The 25,252-nt window shown below is 42.1% G+C and overlaps 1 protein-coding gene across 5 annotated transcripts in view; it reads left to right on the forward strand.

Moving 5' to 3' along the window:
• The first annotated feature begins 1,318 nt into the window (after positions 1-1,318).
• BAZ1A (bromodomain adjacent to zinc finger domain 1A) overlaps positions 1,319-25,252 on the forward strand; it is a 66,758-nt gene continuing 42,824 nt past the window's right edge. For 3 of the 5 annotated variants that reach the window (XM_030040469.1, XM_030040480.1, XM_030040497.1), the window contains exons 1-3: positions 2,255-2,404; positions 9,845-10,123; positions 22,447-22,590. In XM_030040469.1, the coding sequence (XP_029896329.1) occupies positions 2,292-2,404; positions 9,845-10,123; positions 22,447-22,590 (536 nt within the window). In that variant the 5' untranslated portion in view covers positions 2,255-2,291. Of the gene's footprint in view, positions 1,555-1,875; positions 2,405-9,844; positions 10,124-22,446; positions 22,591-25,252 lie in introns of those variants that run through there. The other 2 variants (XM_030040488.2, XM_041128882.1) reach the window with 2 other exon arrangements.

The raw sequence follows: 25,252 nt of genomic DNA on the forward strand, positions 1-25,252 counted from the left end.
CAAAACGAACTAAAAATTACCAGATGTTAGGTACAAGTGCATTAACTCAAGTTGCATTTGTGCCCTTTGCTAGAAAGTAATTAAAAACTGAAAGTGAAGCCAGCTGGCAAATGAAAATAAACTGGTAGGACTCAGGAGTTAACCTGTTTTGTAGCTCAAGCTTTGTATTTTGTAAACTTAACTAGAAGAAGCCAGCATTAACATTTCTCAGTGCTTTTGATTAAAACCTGATCACTTTTTAAACAAAGTAATTCATGGATTGGATGTAAACATTCTTTTAGGTTTTAGTCACACAGGCTACAGCAGTGCCGATCCTTGCCTTTACTTGCAGAGGTAAAGAAAACAACCTATGCACAGGTGCAGGGAACAGCACGGGACCTTTATTTGCAGGAACAGCATTTTAAGTTGTAAACTTAAACTACTTAGATATCAGCCTTCAGCTGTTATTCACCTCAATAGTTCCGCGGAGTTTCTACAATTATTCTGTAGATTTTTCATGTAAGTGCTAGAGCTTGTGATGATGAACTACAACGGCTGTGGACTTTCTGTGTTTTTACGTCTTCAAGCTGGCTAGCACCCTTAAGAACACAATTAAATTAACACCCCAGTTTTAATTACCAATGGCACTGTAAATGAATTAGTGTTAAAAAAAAAAAGTGGTGAAAAATTAATAAACTCGTAAAACCACGTAGTGACGTCTTCCGCGAACTGGAAAAAAACGAGGCAGTTAAGGGGCCCACGTACAACTCTTACGCTCATCTCGATTCTATACAATCTCACTTTCGGCAAAATACACCCGTATGCCCCTGTACGCTCTGATAGCGGTACACTCCTGCGCTTTGGGGCTGTGAGAGAGACACACGTCTCGGGCACCGCTCTGTCAAACGCCGAAACCGCTGCGGGTCAGCCGAAGGGAACAGCCCTGCAGCAGACGCGCCTGCCCTCGCTCGCAGGGCAGGTACTGAGGACAGTGGATCCCTCCGGGACCCTGCGGCTGGCCGTCTCCCGGGGGCCGGTGGTCTCCCGGGGGCTCGGCGGCTGCTCGGCGCCGGTTTCGGAAGCGCTGGTAATGCCGGTGGCAGGAGGCGCGGGCGGGCAGCGCCGCCCGCCGCAGGCTCGGCCGCCCCGCCGTGCCGTGCCGTGCCCCGCCGAGCCGCCCGCAGCCCAGCCCGGCCCGGCCCGGCCCGGCCGGCAGCGCCGCTCGGCAAGAGCCGCCTTCCCCTCCGTGGTCGGCCTGGGCCCACCCCCCCCCGCACCGGAGATCTCCGGCTGATAATTCAAAAATGGAGGATGCGCCCTCTCAGCCATTAATTAATAATGTAGCTCGCTGTCTTCCTGTGTGACACACGCTGGAAGGCACCGAGCGGCCAATAAAGATGTAGGGGAGAGCAGGGGAAGGCTCCTCCCCGCAGCTCTTCCTGATTGAGGGCTTGAAGAAGTAGATCAAAAACTTCCCAGGAGCCGGGGGGGGGGCAGAGGAAAGGGGAGAAACGCGGCGAGGGGGACCGCGCTTCGCACCGGCCGAGCAGCAAGGGCAGCCTGCGGCCGCACCAGGTGGGCAGGAGGGGAGGGAACCCCCCGGAGCGGCAGGCCGGAGGGCGGGCAGCCCCCCGCGCCGCGGCCGCGCTGTCCCGCGGCCGCGGAGCCCGGCGGCGGCCGGGCCGGGGCGCGGCGCGGGGCGGGAAGGGCGAGGACCCCCACTCGGCAGCGTCCCGGCAGGCGGGGGAGGAGGGAGATGAGTGGTCGGCGCTGCCCCTCCTGGGTGTTTGCTTCGCGGGGAGGAGGAGGAGGCGGGGGCGGCGGGGGAGTGGAAGTCGGTGTCCGGCCCGGCGTGTGCGGGTCAGAGGCGGGGGAAGGGGGTGACCCGGGGGCAGGGGAGCCGGCGGAGACAAAGCGCGGCGGCGGCGGCGGCCGGGGTATCCCCGAGCCGAGCACGTTGCGCGGCTGGGGCGGGGGGCGCCGCCTCCGCCCGCCGCTCGGCGTCATGGCCCCATTGTGAGGCAGAGAGGCGGAGGCGGGAGGAAGAATCCGCCGCTCGTTCCGCGCGCAGTCCCAGGCAGGCAGCGGCGCGTCAGGAACACAAAAGGCCGCCGCGCCGCCGCCGGCGCTTTCTCCCGCTCCTTCTCCGGCTCCCCCGGGGGGAGGGACACGCCGGGCCCGCTCCCTCCTCCCCGGGCCGGGGGGGCGCCGATGCCTGCACTCCCTCCCTCCATATTTTTAATTTTTTAAAATTTTTTTTCCCTCCCCCTCGAAGCGGGTCCCGGGGCAGGAAGAGCGCGGGGAGCGGGGCGATGCCGCTGCTGCACCGAAAGCCCTTCGTGAGGGAGAAGCCCCCCGCCGACCTTCGGCCGGACGAGCGCGTTTTCTACTGCAGGGTCACTAACGAGATCTTCAGGGACTACGAGTAAGAGACAACCCCCGTGCCCGGGTCCGTGTCCGTCCGTCCTGCCCCCCCCCCCCCCCCCCCCGCACTCCGGCGGCGGCGGGCAGGGAGCGGTTTAACCCCCGAACGGCTGACACCTGGGCGGGCGGGGAGGGAGGGGATTCCCCGGCAGCGCCGCGGGGAGCCCTGCCGGGGGGGCTGGGGGGGGGGGGCGCGGCTGGCGGCGAGCCCGTGCCCTCCCGGATGGGGGTGGGGGGAGAGGGCGGATCTCTCGCCCGGGGCAGGGGAATCCCTGCCCCTCCTCGGCGGGGGTATCCCGCGGCCCCCTCCCCTCGCGGGGAAGGAGGGGAGACGGCTCTTTCCTCGCCCCCCCCCCCCCCCGCCCCGCTCATTCCGCGGTGTCGCGGTCGCCCCTGCCCCTACCCCTGCCCCCGCCGGGGAAGTGAAAGTTGCGCGTGTGGGAGGCGGCGGGTGGTAACGAGCGTCTGCCGGGCCCGGGCTCTCCCCCTCCCCTCCGCCCCCGCCGGCAGCCGCGTGTCGGCGGCGGACGGCGCTAGGCCGCCCCGCGGAAGGGGCCGCGCCGGGCCCGGGTTCAGCCGGCGCCGCGGGGCAGCGGGGCCGCCCGCCCGGCATGTGCCGGCCGCCCTATTGTTGTGGTGGCGGGCGGGCGGGGGGCGCCGCCCGCGGAGCCCGTTGGGCTCGGCTCCCCGGCCGGCTCCCGCCGCGGTTAACCCCTCGTTGCCGGCCCTCCGCCGGGCCGCGGTGCCGGAGCCGCCGCGCCGCCCAGGGCCGCGCTCGCCCCGCCTCCGCGGGGAGCCGCCGGCTGACCCGGTTGGAAATGGCCGGCGGGCCCTGCCGCCCGGCCGGGCCGGGGCGGGGAGCGCGGCCCGGCCGCGGGGGTCGCTGCACCTGTCCGGCGGGGCGGGGGTCCCGCTGCCGGAGCCCTGCCTTCCCGGCCGCCGGCCGGCACCGCCGGGGGTTAAACCCGGCCTGGAGCCGAGCGGGCACACCTGTCCCCTCAGGATCTGTCTTTCTCGTGAGGTCTTCCTCCCTCTTCCCGTCCCTTCTTTTTTTTTTTTTTTTTTGTTTGTTTTTCCTTTTTTTCCTTCTCCGTGTGTAAAAAGACCAATGGACGTTGTGAAATTGTCGTTAACCGTTGAAAGCCTATTGCACGGGTAGTCCCGAACTTGCTGCCGCTTACTTTATCGCTTGTAAGAACAATGGACAGAAAGTATTTAGCGAGACGTTTTTCAAAAGCTGATAGCGTATGTGTTTTCACCCCCCAGTCCGATCCAGCACCATCCCCGCCTACAAAAAGGGCCCCCGCATCCAAACTCTCTTTTTATTTTTTTTTTAAAGACGTGCAGACTGATGAGATTAAATCTGAAATAGTTTTCATTTGTAGCCTATGAAATTAGAGCACACCTAAATCTTTTTCATGTTTAGACTTGTTTTTCTTACTCAAATACGCTTCACCTAATAAAATTTTAAAGAAGTTGCATTGGGTAACTTTTGAGGGTAATGCCTTAGTGCTTCCTGGATGATATACTCTGTGGGGGGACAGGGGGTGTTGAATTTTTTGTTGGAAGTTTTGTAAGGAGTGTTTTCTTTATAGGGCGTTATAAGAACCTAATGAGCAAGAGCTGACAGCCTCATGTTCCTGTACGAATTAAGTCCCCCTCCCCCAGCTTCCAATATTTTGAAAGCTGCTTTTCTGGTTACAATTATTATTATCACCTAATTAGATGACTGTCATATATTTGTTGACACTGCACTGAAATATGTTTCACGTACGTGTAGTTTTGCTAAAATTTCAGCATGAAAAGTATCCTTTTAAAACGTCTTTCTGCTCTCAAAAGGGTTTGGTGAATATTTTAAGTACTCTGACAGGCTTATTTACACTGCAAGGATGTTGTCACTAAGAAAAAGTATGAAAGACCAAATTCCACATTTAACCAAAGTTCACAAATTAAGGGATAAATTTAGACTTGTGTTCACACAGGCAATCCCTAGAAATGTCAGCGGGTGGTTAGCTCAGAGGTCAGGGCTTAGCATATGATATTTGGGACAACTTTGCAGAAAACTCTGCTATGCCTGGTTTTTGTGTATGTGGGGTGGGATTTTGTTTCTCTTCTGGCTTTTTTGTTAGGTTGGGTAAAATTGGTGCTTTGGATTGAAAAGTTTAGTATTTTTTACTTAGCAAGGTGTCCTAGCACAGATGAGTAAGTTTGGATTAATGTTAGCTGTTTGTGGCATAATCTACCAGAGAACACAGGCTCATCTTTCAGCAAGTTTTAAAGATGCTGATCCTTGTCTCTGCTGGTTGCAAAGTGGTGCTTCAAATAGCTGATGTCTTCCGAAAACATCTCCCATTTCTTTGCCTAAGCAAGGGCAATTAGATTAATGGGGATAGGGAGGGCCCACTTTTTAAAAATAGTGTTAGCTTTTTGTTGCATGAAAGAAAACCATTGTCTAAATCATTCTCTGAATCTACTTTTGCAGTAGCAACATGAATTTTTCAGGGGAGAATTCAAAAATTATGGAGTCTGACTAGATCAAGCGGGCTGTATAGATACATAATGGTAACCTGAATTCACCCCCTTCCTCAACTATAGGAATGCTTTTAATTACTACAAATGGTTAAGACTTAAGTTCTTTTCTTGTTTGTTTACTTGTTGTTGGGTTTTTTTTGTTGTTGTGTTTTGGGTTTTTGGTTTTTTTTGTTTTTTTTTTTTAACAGAGCACAAACTTAGTGTTGAAAAGCTTCTTTCATGCCCATGGCAGCTTTAGTAGAGATGAATACAAATCATACATTAGTATTACTCTTCTCTATGTAAGAAAGCATTATGCTAATGTGAGGAGAATTTGGCAAGACTAGTATTTTGTAAAGTGACTTTCCCGTTAAGAATGTATTTCCTTTTTAATCTGAAATACCATTGCATAATTTTGTAACCCTTTAAAAGGGGGTGCAGTGAGGTGGCACTGTTTGATTGTATTTATCAGGAGTAACAGGAACTGGCGGAACTGATGTTCTTCATGCTTGGTTGTACTCCTGGTTAGGGGGACAGACTCTGGGACAGACCAACAAAAGAGTCCCTGGAGCCACAGTAGTAGCTGGAAAAGCAAGTATGGGTGGGCACAAGATGCATGGGATGGATGAGAAACACATTAAACCGGTGGGATGTTACCACCAGTCTTTGATACCTTATCTGTGAAAGTTAACAGTGGATATAGATGTGTGGTGAAAGCTACTGTTAAAGTATGGGAAGTTTTGCTTGTGAAGACAGCCTGAAAAAGAAAATGATGAGTAGTATAGATACAGTGGCGGGAATGTTCCTCATTCTAAAACACTGGGGGGAAAGAGTAGTTTTGCATCTTCAGAACTTACTGAAACTTCTTTATAGATTGAGCTGTGGAATTCTTGGTTACAGTCAAAAAGAGATCTGTTCAAAAGGCTTTTTAAAGTGTCCTTAGTTAAATTAGGTTGATCTTTCTGTTCTGTTAAAGAGAAACTTGTAACCTGAAATATATTCCTTAATGCATAATTAAACTATAAATATTAAGGAATAGATGTCTCTTTCTCAGTTGTGGTTTTGTTTGTTTGTTTGTTTCTTTTGTGCATTACTTTGTAATATGTATTATTGACCACTTCTGGAGACAAGGCAGAGTACAAGAATGCTTTTGTGATCCAGAATGGCAGAGTTGGTCTTCGGCGATTGCCCTCCAACCGTAGACTTAACTAGATTATATACTAGAGGCTGACAGGGGCTTTGGGATTAAAAATAATGATTATTACAAATTAGCCATCCCAAAGATATTTTTTTTCCTGCCTTTTCCCTCTCTCTTAAATTTCACTTAACATGACTTTCTCATATTTTACATTCTCTGATATATAATTCTGTTAAAAAAACCAAAACCAAAACAAAACACCCCCCCCCAACTTGTTTTTAATATATGCTAAGAAAATGAATGAAAGTAAATGGTTAGAAACAAACATGTTCTTGAAACACACTAAAAATGCAGTAGATCTTGGACTCAATGGAAATACTTGGTTAGTTCAAGCAAAAGGCATCTGTTATTTCTAGGCTGGATTTTTATATCCATTGCAAGTGCAGTCAGCACAGAGATTGCAAGTAATTTATTTCTAGCTTCTGTTAATGAACTGCCTCCTATCAAATACCTACCAAGTAGTGGTATTAAACTGCTTCTTAATGATTTGTTGATAATTTTGCTGTTTACCTTGCCTTGCGTGGAAAACTAACTATATAATGTAAATGAAAAAAGGCATCCAGCTGAGAAGTCAGCATTAATTACTACTACAAAGACAACTTGAGTTTTTAGTCTCTGCTCCTCGAGTAGTTGAGCTGATGTGGACATCTTCACCAGGGTGCTGCAGTCCTGTTTGACTTGTCGCAGGCAGAAGTGACCATGCAAGTGAGCTTTGTGGATGTGTTTTGTATGAACTTCCTTCTCTGTGTTGTCAAGTTACAGAGATCTTGAACCGGTGAGGAAGCCCCGAAGACTGTAATACCCTAGATAAAGATGTACATAAGGCTTCAGATGCAACCTAGCAGCAGATGCACTTGCTATTGTGAATTTAAGTTGAATGTAGAATATGATCGTGTGCTATTACTCTTGCTTAAGGAGAAAGGGTATCGCTCCTTCCGCTGCTGTTCTCTTGGTTTGGTAGCTGTTGTGTCTGCTCTTTGTAAGTCTTTTTGTGATAACTGATGTGCACCAGAGAGAGACAGGGACAGAAAGAGTACTACAAATAAGACCTACTCCTATACTGTTGGGAATTTCTTTTCTCCTCTCCTTCAAACCAAGTTAAAGTGAGATCATTAAAACATTGCAATAAAACTGTGTTAACAGACTAAGCCACAGATGGTTTTGATGTGCTGTAGGTAATGACTAGCTAAAGACAAATAATGCTTTCAAAATCGAATGTAATTTTTTTCACACAATTTTTGTCTTCCCTGTAAGTTCACGGGGGAAAAAATCCACACAAAACAAAAGAGGAAATGAGGGAGAATGAAACTAGATACACAAACTACTCTCGTATGCAAATGGAAAAATGTTTTCCTCAAATATGTTTCAGTTAAAGTAATCTTAGAATTTTGCACTTGTAATAATCATGGATTAAAAATATTTAGAGGGGGGTTTGTTGGGGTTTTTTTTTCAGTTGTGGTTGTTTTTTCCCTGTAAGTTCAATGCTGTTGCTTTAAATAGCATGACTGCCCCGTATACCCTCACAAAGAATAACAGCAGCTCTTAAAGGGACACTGTCAGCTTCAACCTCGGTCTCTCCCTCCCTCTCTGCTCTCTCCCCCCCCCCCCCCCCCCCTTTCTTTTTCCCCTTTTACTTTCATACTTTTTGAAAATATGTTCTGGTACCTTTTTTAATAACTCTTAGGGTGGTTTTCTCTTTCATGGCTAAAGGTAATTATCAAGAACCTCTTTGGTGAGACATAAAAATATATGTAGAGACACACAGCTGCATGAAGATTTGAGTAAATGTTTCTTTATCCATTGAAGTCAGTAAGACTACTAAAAATTATTGTGAATCTAATACAGAAGTATTGAAATGTAGGGCAGGAAGAGACCTGAAGAGATCATGTTTTATCACCTTAAAAAAAAAAAAAAAAAAAAAGAAAAAAGAAAAAAGGCAGGCAGATTTTTGTCTAACCTGTTCTTTAAAATGTTTAAGTAACTAATCTATACCCTATAAAGATACTGATACACCGTGGTTGACAGCAAAAAAAGAATATTCTGTCCTATGCACAAAGAATGACTGACAGCCATCCATTCTTCATATATTGAAGAATAATTTCTCTCATTCTCTCTCCTTTGTTCTTCACCTTTTCTTGTTTAGAGTAAGCAAACCCAAATTATTGCTTATTACTTACAAGTGTTAGACCCATGTACTGTCAAATATATTAAGTAGATGCAGGTGATATAAAAAAATCTGAGATTTTGTAGCTATTAAATATTATTTGGATAATATATCTCTTCCTCTTCTGTCCTTTTCCCCTTCTTGCAGCTGATGTTCTTACTAAAGCATCTTTCTCTCACTCAGAGGAATCCTGTGCTCATACAGAAAGGATTATCTGAGCCAGCACCCTCCATTGTCCTCAATCTGGAATTTCCATTTTCATTTACAAAATGTTATGGTTCATCTGTCCATCTGCAGTGAACATCGTCTTCTGCATCAGTCCGTCTGATGCATGTTTGCCGGCTTGAGTTTGCAGGGAGCCTGCAAGAAAAACTCGGAAGTGTGAACTGTCCAATTCTCTAACCCCATTATTAGAAATGATTTGAACAGTTCTAGCCTTTTAAAAATAGGAACACTCCTCAGTGTAATTTTTTTTTTTTTTTTTCCCAGGAGTGAAACTCCAGTATAGGTATCTTGTGTAGCATGCAGTGTTCTGAAAGTACTGTCTGCCTTGAAATAGCTATGTTGAACTGATACAAGGGAAAACAATATTTGTTGTGTTGTGTGTTGCATACTTATCAATACTGGTCCGTTAAGATTTTTGAAGGAAAGCAAATAAAAACCATTGTCTGAACTGGGGCATATTGAAAGATTGCTCTTCTGTCCAATCACTGATCCATAGTGTATGATAAGTTTTAACATGGTTTTGTGAATAGCTCTATCATCTAATCTAGAAAGTGTTTTAACAAACTGCTGTTTTTCTGATACCTGTCAAAAATTGACAGATACTGACTAATGAAAACTCTTCATTCTTGATTCCAATATAATAACTAGTATATAAGCAATAACAACAATTAATTTTAGCATTAATTGGAAATACAGGGAAGGAGGAGAATTGATTTTTGCTAATGGAACAATGGAGGAGAAGAATCTGTAGGAAAAAATAGTTTAATGCTTTTTCTAAGAGCAATGCAAACAGTGGAGGAATAAAAACTATTTAGAGAACCACTTGACATTAATTTTTTACCTCTCCCATCTTTTAATTTGTGAGCTAGGGCACTCAAAATCTGAAACTTGTTCAAGTTTCAACATGGTTCTGTGATCTTAAGGTTATTTTATGTTTGTACAGTTTTAGACCCTCCTCTTGCAAATATTTGTGGAAATGTGGGAGATGTGAGGAGGATATGACACCTGTTAAAACTCAGTGTAATTATTCTTATGCATAAGGCTTCTTATACGTGAATATTTGTTTGCAGCACTTCTAGGTCTTGATGCTGTTACCATAGTCTGTAGCGAGAGGAGACTTTGGTTTTACAACAGCAATTTACCATGCCATGGCTAAAAAGTGGTAAATAACCCTTGATTATCCACAACCTATACAGGAGTGGAGCTGCCTTTGCATTTCAGGCTTGTAAAAGATATCTGCTGCTGTATTAAGTGTGAGCAAATTGAAAATGTTAGTCAGAACTCAACTGTTTTCTTTCTCTCTCTCTCTCTCTCTCCCCCCATTGCCCTGCCTTTCTTTTCAGTGATTTTTTTGAACGCACCATTCTGTGCAACAGCCTTGTGTGGAGCTGTGCTGTGACAGGTAAACCAGGACTCACATATCAGGAAGCACTGGAATCAGAGAAGAAAGCCAGACATAATCTTCAAAGTTTTCCAGAGGCCCTCATCATTCCAGTTCTCTACTTGGCCACCCTTACCCATCGCTCCCGACTTCATGAGATCTGTGATGAAATCTTTGCTTATGTCAAGGATCGGTATTTTGTTGGTGAAACAGTGGAAGTAGTTAGAAATAATGGTGCAAGGTAAGTATATTTAAAAATAAATATGTATTTCTTTTTGTTTGGTGTGGGTGGTTTTTGTGTGTGCTTTTTTTAAACCAGAAATCAGGATAATGAAACTCCATCAAACACCTGTGAAGTGAGATGTGATGCATAAGCTAGTGATACTGTTACTGCTCCTCCCTACTTTAATTAAGAGTAGGATTGTATTGCTGGACTTGGTATCTCTTTCCTTAGCTTAGAAGCAGCTGTGGAGGCAGGACAGCTCTCTCAGGTCTTGAGACTGCAGTTTTTTGGTCTGTGTGGTGGATTTGCAAAGGAATGTCAGTCCCCTGGTGTGAGAAAGGTGGGTTGTTTGTAGAATGAGATTTAATGAGAAACTAGGGGAAGCTGTGAATTAAAAATCATATGAAAGTTTTGATAAATCATGCAGAACATAGTTCATCATGTGGTGTTTTGTATACTCAGAATGGCTGAACTACTGAAAGCTTAAAGAATCGATGGAAGTTGGTTTTTTGCTCTTTAGGTAGTGGCGAAAATTGTGACTGCATTCTCAGAAGTTGGGAATTAATTGTAAAATGTTTGTAATGTGTGATTATCTGGAATTTAGTGTGATGGGTTTTTTCCCCCCACTTGGAGTTAGTGTTATGCTTGGTCTTATGCTGATGTATGTATTGCAAGCGTTTTTATTGTTATCTTAGACTGATTGAAAACTTGGAAGAATTTTGAGCATCAGATGCTTTCTTTCTCATATCATTGGTACATATGTTCTGTAGTATAAGTAAGTTGTTTTACAACACGTAGCTAGCTTGAGTCTTTCTTTAAAGCAGCTTCTGCGAGAGTGCTAGAAAAGGTCCATGTTTTGTCTAAATAAGTTTGTATTTTCACCTAACCGAGGTTTAAAATGGAAAGGACTTAGACATGCTCAACTTAGAAATACCTGCAGAATGTGTGTTAAAGCCTTTGTGGGTTCAGCTGTTGCTAGGTTTTTTTGTTCATTTGTGGGGTGGTTTTGTTTTGCTTTTTTCAGGAGGAAGGTGCCAGCTTACACTGCAGAGTAGATGGGGCTTCTGTGGGTAGCCTGAGGTCTTGGCACGTAATCTGGTGTGTACTGGGTGATAGGAGTGCCCTGGTTCAAAATGGTCATTGAAGGACATAGTTATTCTGTATGAGGTTTTTTTTTTTTTTTAGTAGCTGATCCAGATCTTATTAAAGGCAAATTTTGTACTACACCAGGAAGAAAAATCTGTTGATGCACTGCAGGAGATAAGTTGTAAGGAAATTTGTATGGGTACGTATGTAAGGTCAGTGCTTAATAGAAAATCTTTCCATGTCTTCCCTGCTCTGTTCCTTTCAACCAGTGAAGTCCCAGTCTGCAAAGCCAGGACAGGAACAACTTCAGTAGAGTTGCTCCTTTCTGTACAGAAAACCTATATCCAAAGTTTGTTTCTATCTTTCTCATCTTTATACTTGTCTAATGACTAGAGTCAAGTTACCACTAGTATTACAGTCATTTTGCTTAGATAATAAGTTTTTTCTTCTTTTTTTTTTTTTTTACTAGAAACCTAAACATTATGAACTGTCAGTGTAGTTCAGGTGTTGGTTTTCATTTGTTCAATGAAATGCCTTTGTTTTCAAACTTTGAAGATACTGTCAGTTTCCAAACTAATAGCACAAAGAATGCTTTAGAAGAACAACCTTTCTTCCCCAAGAACAACCCTCCTGTCTTTCTATTACTTTTCTAAGCTCTTTTCTAAAATATTTATGCGTGTGCATCTTAGCTTTTCGAAGCTTAAATGAGAAGTAGGCTTATATGTGATAAAATACAAGTCTGTCTTCTTTCTTTGTCTTTTGAAATTGAGTCCTTTTCACTTTTCTTTTTAGACCATCATAAATCACTTTTTAAGTTTGCCTTAACAAAATGGTTTCTACTTACCCTGTAAGCTAAATTCTGTTCAGATAAAGTTGTGATATGATTCTATCTCATGAAGATAGTGCTATCATTTTTTACCAGTCTTTAATTCAATTTTCTTGGTTATTCAAAGTTGTGTTGAGATACATATCTAACAATTTCATGTTTATGTTCCACTTTCACAGATCAACGTATTAATAGTATATAAGCTAAATTTCTTAAGCCTTTGGGGTGGGCTAGATACCATTCAAAATACCAAAGATTCAGATAAATTTTTTTTCCATCGAAAATTAATCTGCTAGAGACTATATGTTTTAAACTACATAAGTATAAATTTGTGTCTGGTAAAATGAAGCATGAAAAATTCGCCTTAGCTGATTCCCACTGATGTTCTGGACAAATGTATAGCAGAGAGCTAGTTCAGACCTTTAATACTAAATCCAGGAAATGGTGCAAATAACATGGTAATGCAGAGGGATTTTTATGCTTAGAGATACATAATTAAAGAATACAAAGTGGGAGGAGGTGAGACATAGTTATTCTTCTGCCCAATTAACAGTTGACTTTGACCTGTATTTTGAAGTACTACATTGGGGATTAAGTATACCAACTCATGTTACTTGTAAATAACATGGCTGTTTGGGAGTGATTTGCGTGTGTTTGTCATGTGCAGCTATGTTTTTGTGATCCTTTCTAGCAAAAATGATCACAGTCCATCTATAGTGTAATAGCATCCTATGAGACCAACAGAATTTGGCAGATCATGAAAACCCAGTTGTGTCATGGTGTTATAAACTCTTTCACTGCATTTATGTATGGAGTTTTTAGCATGTGTAATGTCAGCAGGATTGTTTGTTATCTGAGCTCTGTGCATCATTAAATGCGAAGCCTACAACATAATGCATGTGTAACCAGGGGTTGCTCAAGCAATATAAGTACTGATATTTTATAACTCCTAACTTTGCACATGTAATATTCTTGTAGGTTAGATTGTTTTGATGCAGCTTTCTAGATTTTGAACAAAATAAATGGGAGGGAACACAAACACTAGAAGGGTTAGCATTTTGGCTTAATGTAAATGTTTTTTTTCTTGAACATATGAAGTAGTCTACAGTACTATAAGCAAGGACAGGTGATCTAGAAAGAGTAAGAGGACAAGTGCTTTGTTTAGAGGTTAGGCAAAAGAAGATTTTTTTTTTTTTTTTTTTTTTTTTTTTTTTTTTTTTTTTAGACCGATGGTTCTTGTATCCAACCCGTGTGTTCTTGTTGTTGCAGAATCTGATGCCCCATTGCTTTTTCTGGTCTTACGTCCCTATCAGGCTCTTCTGGTTTCCAGCCTTTTGTAGTGCTGCTCAATTTTGAATTTGGCTGCTTCCGCCTTTTTGCTGAAGTCTGGTAGGAGGAACTCAGAGAGTTTGGGAGATATTCTGTCTTCCTGTTGTTTTGGTATGTCTGGTGTCTTAACAGCCCTTATCAACCAGAAAGACATTGTGAAGAAAGCCCCCCAATGCTATGATGTGGCTTGTTCAGGCAGTCTCTGAAAATGATGCGTGCAATTTGGTAATCTAGTAGAAGCCACAAGGAGATAATTCTGCTTGCTCTTTAACTTTAAGATGATGTATTGATTAAAAATTGCCAGCTTTTTTGGCTTGTATGTGTCCAGCTTTTCTGGCCAAACTGGGGCTGTCTTTTCTCCAAAGTGGCAGCTGTGCTATGCTTTAAAACATGAGGTGCTTGGATTCCCAGTTAAAGAACTGTAGGAGTTGTGTAACAATGTTTTCCTAGTACTGCCTTCATAAAAGACAAAATTATTATTTGAAATGTCGGTCAGAAACATCATATAATATAGACAGAAAACTTAATCTCAAATTAAGTGCTGAGTTGGCAAGGAATTGAAAACAGCTGACACTACTAGTACTGTTATTTAGAATGTAAAATTGCTCTTTATGGAAAGTAATTTATTGAAAAAGGCATGGAAATTATTTGAGATTTTGGGGGGGGGGGGGGGGGGCGGAAATTACAGCAGTATTTCATGTTAACCATCATCAGTTAAGATATAAAATAAGCAGCTAACGTTTTAGATCACACTTCATTGAAGCAGAGGAAAAATGTTGACCGCGTCACTGGAATTGCTTCCTATGTTTGTGCTTCAGAACTGAAAGTTTAAGACCCATAATGTACTAGTTGGCCTTTTGTTTTTCTGTAAGGACTGGCATCTCCTGCAGTAACCTGTCCATTTGTTGGTGTCTTAGTACTGTGTTGTATTATTGGTACTTGAAACTTGTGAAATTGATTTTCAACATCTTGGCATCTAAACTCAGTTAACTGAAAGTTGGGACTATGTGGTGTGGAAGGCCTACCTGAAGTAACCTCAGTGAACACCTCAGACACACCAAATAAAACCTGCAACAGCCTTACTCACTCAGCTGTAGGACCTGTTCTTTTCTGCTTGAGGTCAGCAGTGTGCTTATTTTTTTTGATTATTTTAATTTGTTGGAGGAAAAACTAGATTTAAAGCATGTGTAAACAACCAATTGTGGTTTAATCAGTGTTCTAAGTCTGGGTGCTATCACAAGAAATAATGGCTGTCTTTATTGGGGTATACAAATGAGCAGTGTGATAATTAGTTAATTAATCTATAAGCTTGCAGTCTGACTTGAGCAGTGAAGAGATCTGAGATTTTAGGTTGGACGACTCTACTAGCTCTTCAGCTCCCCCTCTTCCGCCCTTAAAAATAGCTTATGTGATGATACCTTCCCTTCCCCGTGGAGGCTGGGGGACAACCAATTACTGTCCATCAATTAGTATGGAACTTAAAAAGTCAACCACCCGCAGACTAAAATAGGTTGCTTAAAGATAGTGTATAAGAAAGAAGAAATCGCGGAACGTGGCAGATATAAAAAAGGAATATCTTTTTTCATTGAATTTGACCACTAGATGACACCACTGCAAAAGAATACTTGCCTAATGTCTGTGAGCAAAGAGCACCAGAATGCTTTAAGAAAATGTAGTGTTCTTAAAATAAATCTACTTACAGAAGTAGTAGACAAAGTTCTCTGTTAGGAAGATTGCTGCATCTGGTCATACATTACATACAGGTTAACATCCTTTCTCTGCTCTGAATGATCTGATGTTGACCATTGCCAAGCTGTAGGAAATTTAGATAATCACAGAGCAACCTTGTCTGTAAGTGAAACTTCTTTTTTTAACTCATCAATTGTTTGGCTGGTGTCCCAGTGCTTTAGGACTGTCCATAGTGGATTAACCACTGCATTAGGCCAATTAAAAGATTTGCATACTGTTTTCATCTCTAAGTCTTAACTGGGGCACAGGAAGCATGTTGCTGGTCATGACTATGCCTAGCTGATACGGAGTTAGGATGGTAGAAGATAATCCTTGTAAAAGATGAGGTTATAGCTAATTTTCCAACTTTTTCAGTCCAACTGGCAACAAGGTATTACTTGCTTATATATATATATATATTTGTGTTCTGAGCACGAGGATAAGTTAATATAAGACCGCTACGTAGTAAAAGGCAAAGTGTCTTCCATGTTTAGATTCTAACAAGTTACAGTGAATTTAAATTATTTTCTAGTCCACCAACAAATTTTCTCCTTTGACATGTAGACTTCAAAGCTGACTGGATGTAGAGGCACAGGAGCTAATGTCTACAGAATCAGAAAGTTACAATGTGTTTTTGTAGTGGTAGGGCTTAAGCATAAGTTCCTACATACAAAGTTTCCTACTTTATTTTGAAAGGTGAATTTGAATTCCAGTAGCAAAGTTAGTGTCGTGCTTATGAAACAGCATAGCTGACAGTGCTGGAGAGCAGCTTACCTGTTCATAGAGCAAGTACAGTTTGCATTATTCCAGCAGTACTGTTTAAAGATCAGTCAACTCCTAGCCCTGGAAAAATCATGTTTAAGGAATTCACTTTCCACTGCCCTTAAGTCCTTTGGGATATAAATATATTTGTATTTGTTGACTAATAAATATATTTGTATTTGACTAATGGAAGCTATGAGATGATGATATCTGGGAGAGAACCTGCAACTCCTTTCTTATAGATTGTTGAACAGCTGTTACAACTATTTTTGCGTGCTGCCAGTCTCTGTTAGCTCTCATTTCTGTGCACACTCTCTACTTTTATAGTTATAAATTTAAAGACATGGGGTTTGATTTGTTTGTTTTATGACTTCTGGGTTTTTGTTTTTTTTAATCAGTATGTCATGGTTTAACCCCAGCCAGCAACTAAGCACCATGCAGCGGCTCACTCATTCCCTGCCACCCAGTGGGATGGGGGAGAGAATCAGGGGAAAAAAAGTAAAACTCGTGGGTTGAGATAAGAGCAGTTTAACAGGACAGAAAAGAAGAAAATAATAATGATAATAATAACAATAATAAAATTACAATAATAACAATAAAAGAATTTGAATATACAAACCAAGTGACGCACAATGCAATTGCTCACCAGTTGTCGACTGATGTCCAGTTAGTTCCTGAGCGGTAATCTGCCCCACCCCAGTCAAGTCCCCCCAGTTTGTTATATACTGGGCATGACATCACATGGTATGGAATATCCCTTTGGCCAGTTTGGGTCAGCTGTCCTGGCTGTGTCCCCTCCCAACTCCTTGTGCCCCTCCAGCCTTCATGCTGGCTGGGCATGAGAAGCTGAAAAATCCTTGACTTAGTCTAAACACTACTTAGCAACAATTGAAAACATCAGTGTGTTATCAACATTATTCTCATACTGAACCCAAAACATAACACTATACCAGCTACTAGAAAGAAAGTTAACTCTATCCCAGCTGAAACCAGGACACAGTACAATACTATGAACTGAAGGCTGGGCAGTCAAAAGGATGCATATACTGGTGTTACTATTAGTGCTGTCCTAATTCCACAGGAGACAGCTGATGCAGCCACTGTGTATATAGGGTTCTCTTGTCCTAAGCAAAAACATGCTTCTTACTAGTTTCTTTGAAGCATACAATCTTACCTATAACTTGACAGACAAATGAAGATGCTAAAATTCAAAACCAGCACCTCTTACTGTACTTCAGGAAGCCATTATGTGCATAAAACTTGTCTCTTTGTTGTGTGCTTTTGTTTTGTGTGTGCGTTAAACTGTACCAGTTAGCTTAGTAAAAGATGTCACTTATTCCTTCAGATCTTGTCTTCCTTTTATCTCTCTAATTACTTTCAAGTGTATGAGAACTGTTAGGACAAGGATATGAGTTACTGCACGTATCTGACATTTACTACTTAAAAACTTACTAAAAGCTGACAAAACAGAATGAGGCTATAGCTTTTTGGTGGTGCTTGGTACTTGCTACTATAGCTTCTTGTATTACTCTTGGGCTTTTCTGTATTCAACTAACTTTACATACTGTTAGAAAAGGTGTGCTTTTTAAATTTTGGCATTTGAAAAACTTTTCTTTCATTTGGGTGTCTCTTTTAAAAAGTAAATTTCCTTTTGCTTCTGACTCACTGATGGTTGTTTTCTTTATGTTAAAAGTTGGCCTCAAAGTTTTGCAATATTCCCCCACTGCCCCATTTGAAACAGGCTTCTGCATCCAAGGGGTGGTTTTTGTCTGCTTATTGTAAAGCATACAGAGGCACGTTTGCAACTCACCTGGGCCTTCAAGGGATCTTGTTTTTTGGCTTGAAATGAGGACACAGCAGTGTGCCAGACTATTATTTCTATCACAGTAGTTAGTGCCAGCTAGATTAAAAGCTGTTGTGCAGAATGCTCAATTGACGGGCAGAGAGAAGTGGTCTCTCCTCTCACAGCTTGTAACTCTAGCCTTGGTTGGATGTAAAGGCCTACTTGGCATTTGGAAAGGACTCCTTTGAGTAAGTGAAAGTGCCAGTAATTGTAGGGTCAAGGTTTCTGCTTGACATCCTGTGACGGCTGGTTTTGGCCCATTACATAGTGGAGTGCAGCTTCTCTTTCTCTTCAAATTGTGGTGTTCTACTGCTTCAGCTGAGGTGGATGGAGATACCTACTTGTCCCACAGCTCGTAATAGCTTGTGTACGTGCCTTTGAGTTGTTGAGCTGAATGAAAGAGAAATTTGGCAAGTAAGTTATATTTACCCTTTGTTCTGGGTTTTCCTGAATCACTCTTATCTTGGACTACTGGTGAGTCTGAAGCCTGTACCATGTCTTACCCGACTACCTTGTTAAGTGTGTGGTTTCCCTGGAACAGACTTTCCTACTATCCCAGTGTTGACTTGCCTAGATGTCACTTTTAAGTTAGCAAGGATAAACTACAAAAATCACAGAGCTACTCAAGAAATTACAGTGTCTCAGGGCCTCTAAATGCGGGAGGTCTTACTCCTTCTTTCTCCTCTGCTTTTGTCTGTGGCCGATATTTGCCTCTTGTACATGCTCTAGTTCTCATCAGATCCTTCAAGCAGCTCATCTGACGCAAATGTACCCAGCTCTTCCTGTTGGGTTAGTTTTTTGGGGGGTGGGCTTGTCAGGTAGTTGAATTCAATTTAATGGCAATCAATAAATGATACTGACTGCCAGAGCTACAAAAAGCAAGCACCGCACCAGGTATGTGGCTGGAAGGAGGAATGGCAAGGGAAGATTTCCCACTTTGGTGGTCTTAAACTGTTAAGTCCTCTCTGCATCTTGAGGAGCAGCAGCCTGAGGCTGCAGGTGCAGTTTGCTTTGGTACACCTTTAGCCTGCCGCTTCCTTACCGTTCTTCTGGGAGTGACAAGGTTCAGTCCGACCTTACAGTTTTCTGCTAGTTGTGTTAGGCTGCTCTTCAAAGTACAACCCAGATTTGTTCTCCTTGACTGATGGAGTTGGGTTTCTGGAGAAACTGTGTCCTGTGCCACAGTCTCCACTCAGTGTCTCTTGTTCTTAGGCTGCTGGAGTCAGTTATGTTCTTTCACCTGTGCAGCTGACCAGCCCTACCGAAAATTCATGGAAATCAATGGAAGATCTGTTTTTTTTCATTTGAGAGAGAAGGGGATGTGCAGTGGTGTTTTGAAAAATTACATTGGTGATACCTCCTCTTGTCTTCGTGTTTAAAACTTTTGGGTTCCTGTGGTGGTGGTCTCTGTCTTCAAAAAAAACCCCCCATATTTAATCATATAGGCCAAGCACTTCTTGGAATCTTTCCTATAACATAAGAGACCTCAAAGAGCTTGGTTTCCGAGTGTAGCAAAAAACAAAGCTGTGAGCATAAAGGCGATCCTTGGGACAGGTCAGGGGACTGGTACCCTGTTGTTGATAGCAGTCTGTAGTGCAGAAAGAGGTATGCAAAACTGTTTGAGTATACGGTAATCCTTTTGCAGGTTTACTGTTCTAGCTTTTGGCTGTCAGTGTCTGAGCTAAAGTTGCTGGGACTATTGTGCAAATGTTCACTATGGCTCTATTCTCAAGTTATCCTTTTCTGAATACCTTTGGCATTCACTTAGTGTGGCTGTAAGCTTTTTTACAGTATTGTTATTTGATGAAAGTGCTTCCTGACTGAGGGGGATATTAGGGTACGTATTATTTATTTAATGCTGCTGTCTTTTTAGATTGAGGTGCCCCAGTTCTTATTTTATGGGAAATAGTGAGTGAGCACTTTGACATAAGCTCTTTAAAGATTTTTAAGGTATCCCTTTTAGAAAGCGTTTCAAGAGGTATGCTTTGAGTGTCTTGTTTCAGCTTTCTGCTGTGCTGTTTTATGTGCCTTATGATATAAAACAAGAGTTGTAATAAGTGATCTCATGGAATGATTAGGTTACTAAGAGCAGACCTTTGTTTGCACTAGAAGCAGAGAGTCTTTGCCTCTCTTAGCCCAGGGAATTGGCTTCTACTAGCTGTGACTTGACTGTAGTGAGGCTAAAAAAAGTCTTCATTCATAGATTATTATTTCTTTATGCCAGAAGGAACAGTTGCATCACTTTCTTTAATCTCTGTCTATCAGTAACCATTAAATTTCATTGGATTATGCTTTTATTGAGCCAGGTAATGTGTGTTTCACTTGATTCCTTCCCCAAAGATTTCTGGTAATGATTTGAATGAAGGCATAGAGGATGGAGAATCACTTGCTTTCTGTGATAGCTTATTCTATTAGTGATTCTCTCTGTTTAATAATAAAAAGATTAAAAAAAAAAGGTAGCTGTATTGGGGATTTTGCTACTTACTGAATCAAGTGTATAGAATATATAATCTCCATCCTTACAGAAGGAGATGTGATACCCTGTAAATTACAGGGCTGTCTGATAGATAAGTAGGTAAATTAAGTGTTGGTAAAATACACGGTGACTAAATATTCAAGTCTTTTTGTCCAGGAGGATTGATTCGTGTGTGTCTGTTGTAGCGTCTTTGTCCTTTCATGGCATTGGGTAGAGGAGGTTGCGATTTAGCTTTCATGTGGCTGTTTTACTGTGATTGCAAATTTAGTGTATATATGCTCCCTCTAGTGGTCTTCAAATAGTAAACAAATTAGAAAAAGTGTCAGTAGCCTTAAGCATTGGTGCTTTTGATTATTTTCCATTAGAGATTAGTTTAAAAGTGTTTTTAAATTGAATTTATAAAATGTATTTCCTAGAGAGTTAATCTGAAACAAAAATAATTCTACTAAGAAGTCTTTTTTAGCTGGTGATCTTTGTTGGATTTAAAAAAACAGCCTAATAATACACATTCTGCCATGCAGCCAGCTCCATATCATTTAGTATGAAGGGCAGGCTGTGATGTTCCGAATACTGGAAAACCAAGATACTGTAATGACAGGCTTTTCTCTTAGGACTCGGCTGGAGTTTGGTGCTGGGCCAGACCTTAATAAGGCTTGTTGTACTTGGACTTATTTTGTGAACAGCCACTGGGCTCTGTCTCCATTACATACTTGGGTGCTCTTGGTTCTTTACACAGAGTCTGTTTAGATTTGCACAGTTAATTAGCTTGGGCTCCACTCACCATGAAAACATGTCTTCCAGCCCCAGACCAGCCAGCTTTGGAAACGGGGCTGGCTGCATTGGAATGGCAGCGTGCCTGCGGTCAGGGAGTCAAGCAGACTTAGGCTGCCTCTGCATGCAGGCAGTTCTGGTGACCCTGTGGATAATTAATCATTGGTCATATTGTTGTCTTTAGGAATATATAAGGATGTTACTAGTTTTTTGGTTTCTCTCTCTCTCTCTCTCTCTCTCTCAACAACATACCTGTTGGAGCATCCTGGAGCTCTCTCCCTGTTGGATAGAGGCTTGGGGAGGACAGCTACGGGCACTAACTGCGTTACTGGTCCTAGCTAAATTCACAAGTGAATATAACATAGGATATTTTAATGTTTTCAACTTTTCTCCCTCTGCCCCCCTCTTCCCCCTCCCCAATGTGTGCAGATTTTGGATAGTACTGTCTGCTTGCAGAAAGAGGTGTTTAAGAAATGTTTTGACTTTTTTCTTTTTGCCAGTGTTCAGTTCAGATAGAAGAACACTTAGAATTTGTCTGTCATAGATTTGTTGGGTTTTTTGTTTGTTTGTTTTTAACTTAGGCATGATGCCACAGTAATTCAAGCCCTGTGCTTCATGTATTCTCTATTTTATTCATTTCAAGTGATAGTTTTTGTTGCTCAGAGAAGAGAATTATTATGTGTTCTTTCTCCTCCCACCCTTTGAGCTTTTAGTGGTAGTATGAGACAGCATCCATTGCCTGCAACAGTTAATTTTCATGAAGCAGACAAGGCTCTAGGAGGTTAAACTAAAAAATATGAACCATGGAACTCCAGAAAGGGGTGAAAGTTAGTGGTTAAGAACCAGCTATAATACAGTTACACAGCATGAAGTGTCGATTAATTATACTTTTTAATATGTAGTTAATTCTGCCTTTTATAACTAGCATTCAGGATGGCAAAGGGATAGACTTGTTTTGTCAATTGTGTGCATGCCAGATGGAGCCTTAATATGTGTCAGCAGATAAATGGGCCATTATTAAGATTAGATGCATAATGATCATTTCAGCCTTGTTTATTTAGGTCATCGACAGTGGTAGATGATGATCTCTTTTATAAGCAAAAATACTTTGGGATCTGAAAATCTTTTGCTTTTCTTAGACTGCTATCAAAATAAATGTAAAAGGTTTGGTGTCTGGTTTTAAAGTAACACATTAAGTTAACTATTTAGTTTACTTAAGTGAGAACTGAAACAAAAAAATTTACAACCACAAATAATTCTACCAGTGGCTTGATTTGTTGTCCTGAGTAGTGAAGCTGATAGCTGTGTAAGCAGATGAATTTGTTCATTTATTAGATGGAACTCATGAAATTAATAGCTTGCCTAGTATTTCAGTGCATGGCATTTAGGTATTTACTTATTTAGTAGACAATACAATGTTAAGTTATATATGTATTCTTAAAATAACATCTGCTACAACTTTAGACTCCTTGCACTACTAAAAAACTTTGATGGTAATAAATATCTGTGTTTTGTTTCAGGTTGCAGTGTAAGATTTTGGAAGTCATAGCTCCAGCCCATCACAATGGAATGGCGAATGGCCATGCCAGCAGCGCTGATGCAGACACAATTGTCATCAGCGACAGTGATGACTCAGAAACGCACAATAGCTCTGCACAAAATGGGTAAATGATACTTTTACAGTATAAAGCATTTGGGCTGGGTGGAAATGAGACTAAAGCAGACGTGGCAGGGTCTGACCGAAACACATTACTTGATCTGTATGGATTGTGAGCGTTCAGCCAGCTGAAGGTGACAAGCTGAATATTCACAGGTGCCAGTTATGTTACATGTAATCCACCAGAGAACTGTGCATTATGAGGAATGAAGTACCTACAGAAAAATCATTGTTAATCTGTTTGGAATAACAGTGTTTCTGTTGAGGGATGGTGGAAGAGCAATGTATGCCTGTCACCAGTCCTCTCTGTGTTGCAGAACGTGTGCTGCTATAGCTTGGAAAATGCAGTTATGTTCTGCATTTCTAGAGTCTGGTACTACTTAGGATGATGTATTACTTCACTTCCATCATGGGGCTCAGAGTTGAGATTGCCTTTATAATAAGAGGACATGCTCTTACTGGAACTTTCTGAAAAGTGTTTCCGGAGACTTAATGTGTTTGCGTCCAAAATATGAAAATGTACAAAGCTTTCTTCATTATGCATGTGTCCATATAAATATATACCATTGTATTTAATGGATTTGATTATGATTTTAGGTGCAGTGAAACAGTGTGTGTCTTGTCTTAAGGAACTGCCTCTAGGCTGGAGTAGCTTAGTAACATTGAACAAGAGAACTTCCTGGCTATAATTCTGGTGTTTAATTTGGAGTATCCCTTTACCGACCAGTAATTGAGCTTATATATGCAGCTTATCCTAGCAGTATAATGAGAAGACAGATTTCTGTGCTTCACAAGCACGATGTTGATGAAAGAAGAGGGTTTGAAGTGGGTCTCTATCTTGTATCTAGCAATATACAGGCTTTACGTGAACTGTCATTGACTTTGAGATGTCATGTGGATGTAGAAGTTATTAATTGCTGCATGAGGACTTCCATGTCCTGACATGCCTTGAATAACTAGGGTGGTGCTCCTCACTTGGCTAAGAAAATAACATGGGATAAATAATTTTTAAAATTCTCTGCTGTCTCTTGAAGGCAGTGACCAAGTTGTTCATGAAGAGGTCCTACATCTTTGAGAAAATACATGCATTTTCTGTGTTACACAAGGCATATGGCATTTGAAAGGAGGTTATTATTGGAATTACGCAAGCGTGCACAGAGCTGACTGTAGGATTGATCCCTTTATATTGCTGTCACTTCCACGCACGCAGAGCTGGTAGTAAGACTGAGTCTTACACTCCCAGTCAGTGGTTCTCCCCAGCAGATTACTTATTTTGACAATGCAGAGAAGGGAAGGAAAATAATTTATTTCTCTTAGAAAGAGAAATCTTATGAGAATATACAAATTTTTGAATCACTGTTCTGTGGCATACCTCACAAACATTTATGCTACAAGCTTAAATTGCAAACCTCTTACAGAGGAGGTAAATTGCAGTTTACTTCCAGTAAATGCTTACTGGAAGTTTTAAGTGAGCCTTTTTATAACAAATGCAAGAGTGTAATAATGCTTCAGTTAGTTTCTGGGTATATGGAAACTCAGAAAGTATTATTTCCTGTACCTGTAAAACCTATCTGAAAGTAGAGCATTGTTTGTCAGTTTTTGTATATTGGCATCTAAGATTCTTTATACCCTTACTCATAACAATAAGAAATCCCACTGACATAATTTTGCAGACCTAATCCTTCAGGGACTATGTTTTGCTGTTTATGGAGAAACTTGGATGTGGGAAGTATGGATGTTATTTGCCTTGGGACCAATGTCAAGTTGATATGCGCAGAACCACAGTTCTGCCTCCGTCTGCGCACAAATCTCCAGGTTTTGAGACCCAGCCTCCGTGCAGAGCTGCAGTACCGTTAAACAATGGTACAGCAGATGCTTGGTGTGTTTGTGAGAGAGGGGGAGGGGAGCACAGCACAGATTGATGGGCCATCTGCAAATATTTTTCCTAAAGAATCTGTAAGGCTAGAGAATCTTAACTGAAAATAGATGTCATTAGAGATCCCAACCTTTCTCTGACCCTGCTTCTGTCTGTGTGGGGCAGAAATAGCCACATGTTCTGTACGAGTGTTCCTGCTGACCTTTTTTATTGTGTTCTGCAGTAAAAGCTGAGGTTGTACAGGGAGAAAGAGGCCAGGACGCCCTCGCTCCTGCACTCCCTCAGAAAAACAGGCTGCCTTGTAAGGCCTGGGTTACAAAGGTAGCAATCTTCTGAGATCTTAAACTGTTGATACTATGCCCTGGGACCCTCTAGTACTGTAGGATAGTGATCATCACAGAATAGCAGCGTTCATACCTTAAACTGCTAGACTTAGGGGTAAGGTTGAACTCTTGCATTCACTTTAGCACTCAGCAGCAGTCCGGAGATTGAGGGGCTTGTGCTGCCAAATACTTACAATACTAGCTGCAGCTTAATTCATGGCATTCCTCCTGCCAGGGCTATGAATAATGTGAACCATCAACCGTATCAGAAATACTAGAAGAAAAATCCCTTCTTGGCTTGCGGGCTGGTTCGTGGCAGTAATTTGGGTATTTATTCAATTTGAAGTGAAGTATCATCTTTTTTTGGGGAAGCGTTATTTGTTTCTGCAAATTTTGGGATGCAACCAGACGTAACAAAGTTTTTTGAAAGAATGCCAGTGGAAGCTTACATCCAGATTTTTTGCCATCTT

This window comes from Aquila chrysaetos, chromosome 2 (genome assembly GCF_900496995.4).
Source record: "Aquila chrysaetos chrysaetos chromosome 2, bAquChr1.4, whole genome shotgun sequence".
Lineage (NCBI taxonomy): Eukaryota > Metazoa > Chordata > Aves > Accipitriformes > Accipitridae > Aquila > Aquila chrysaetos.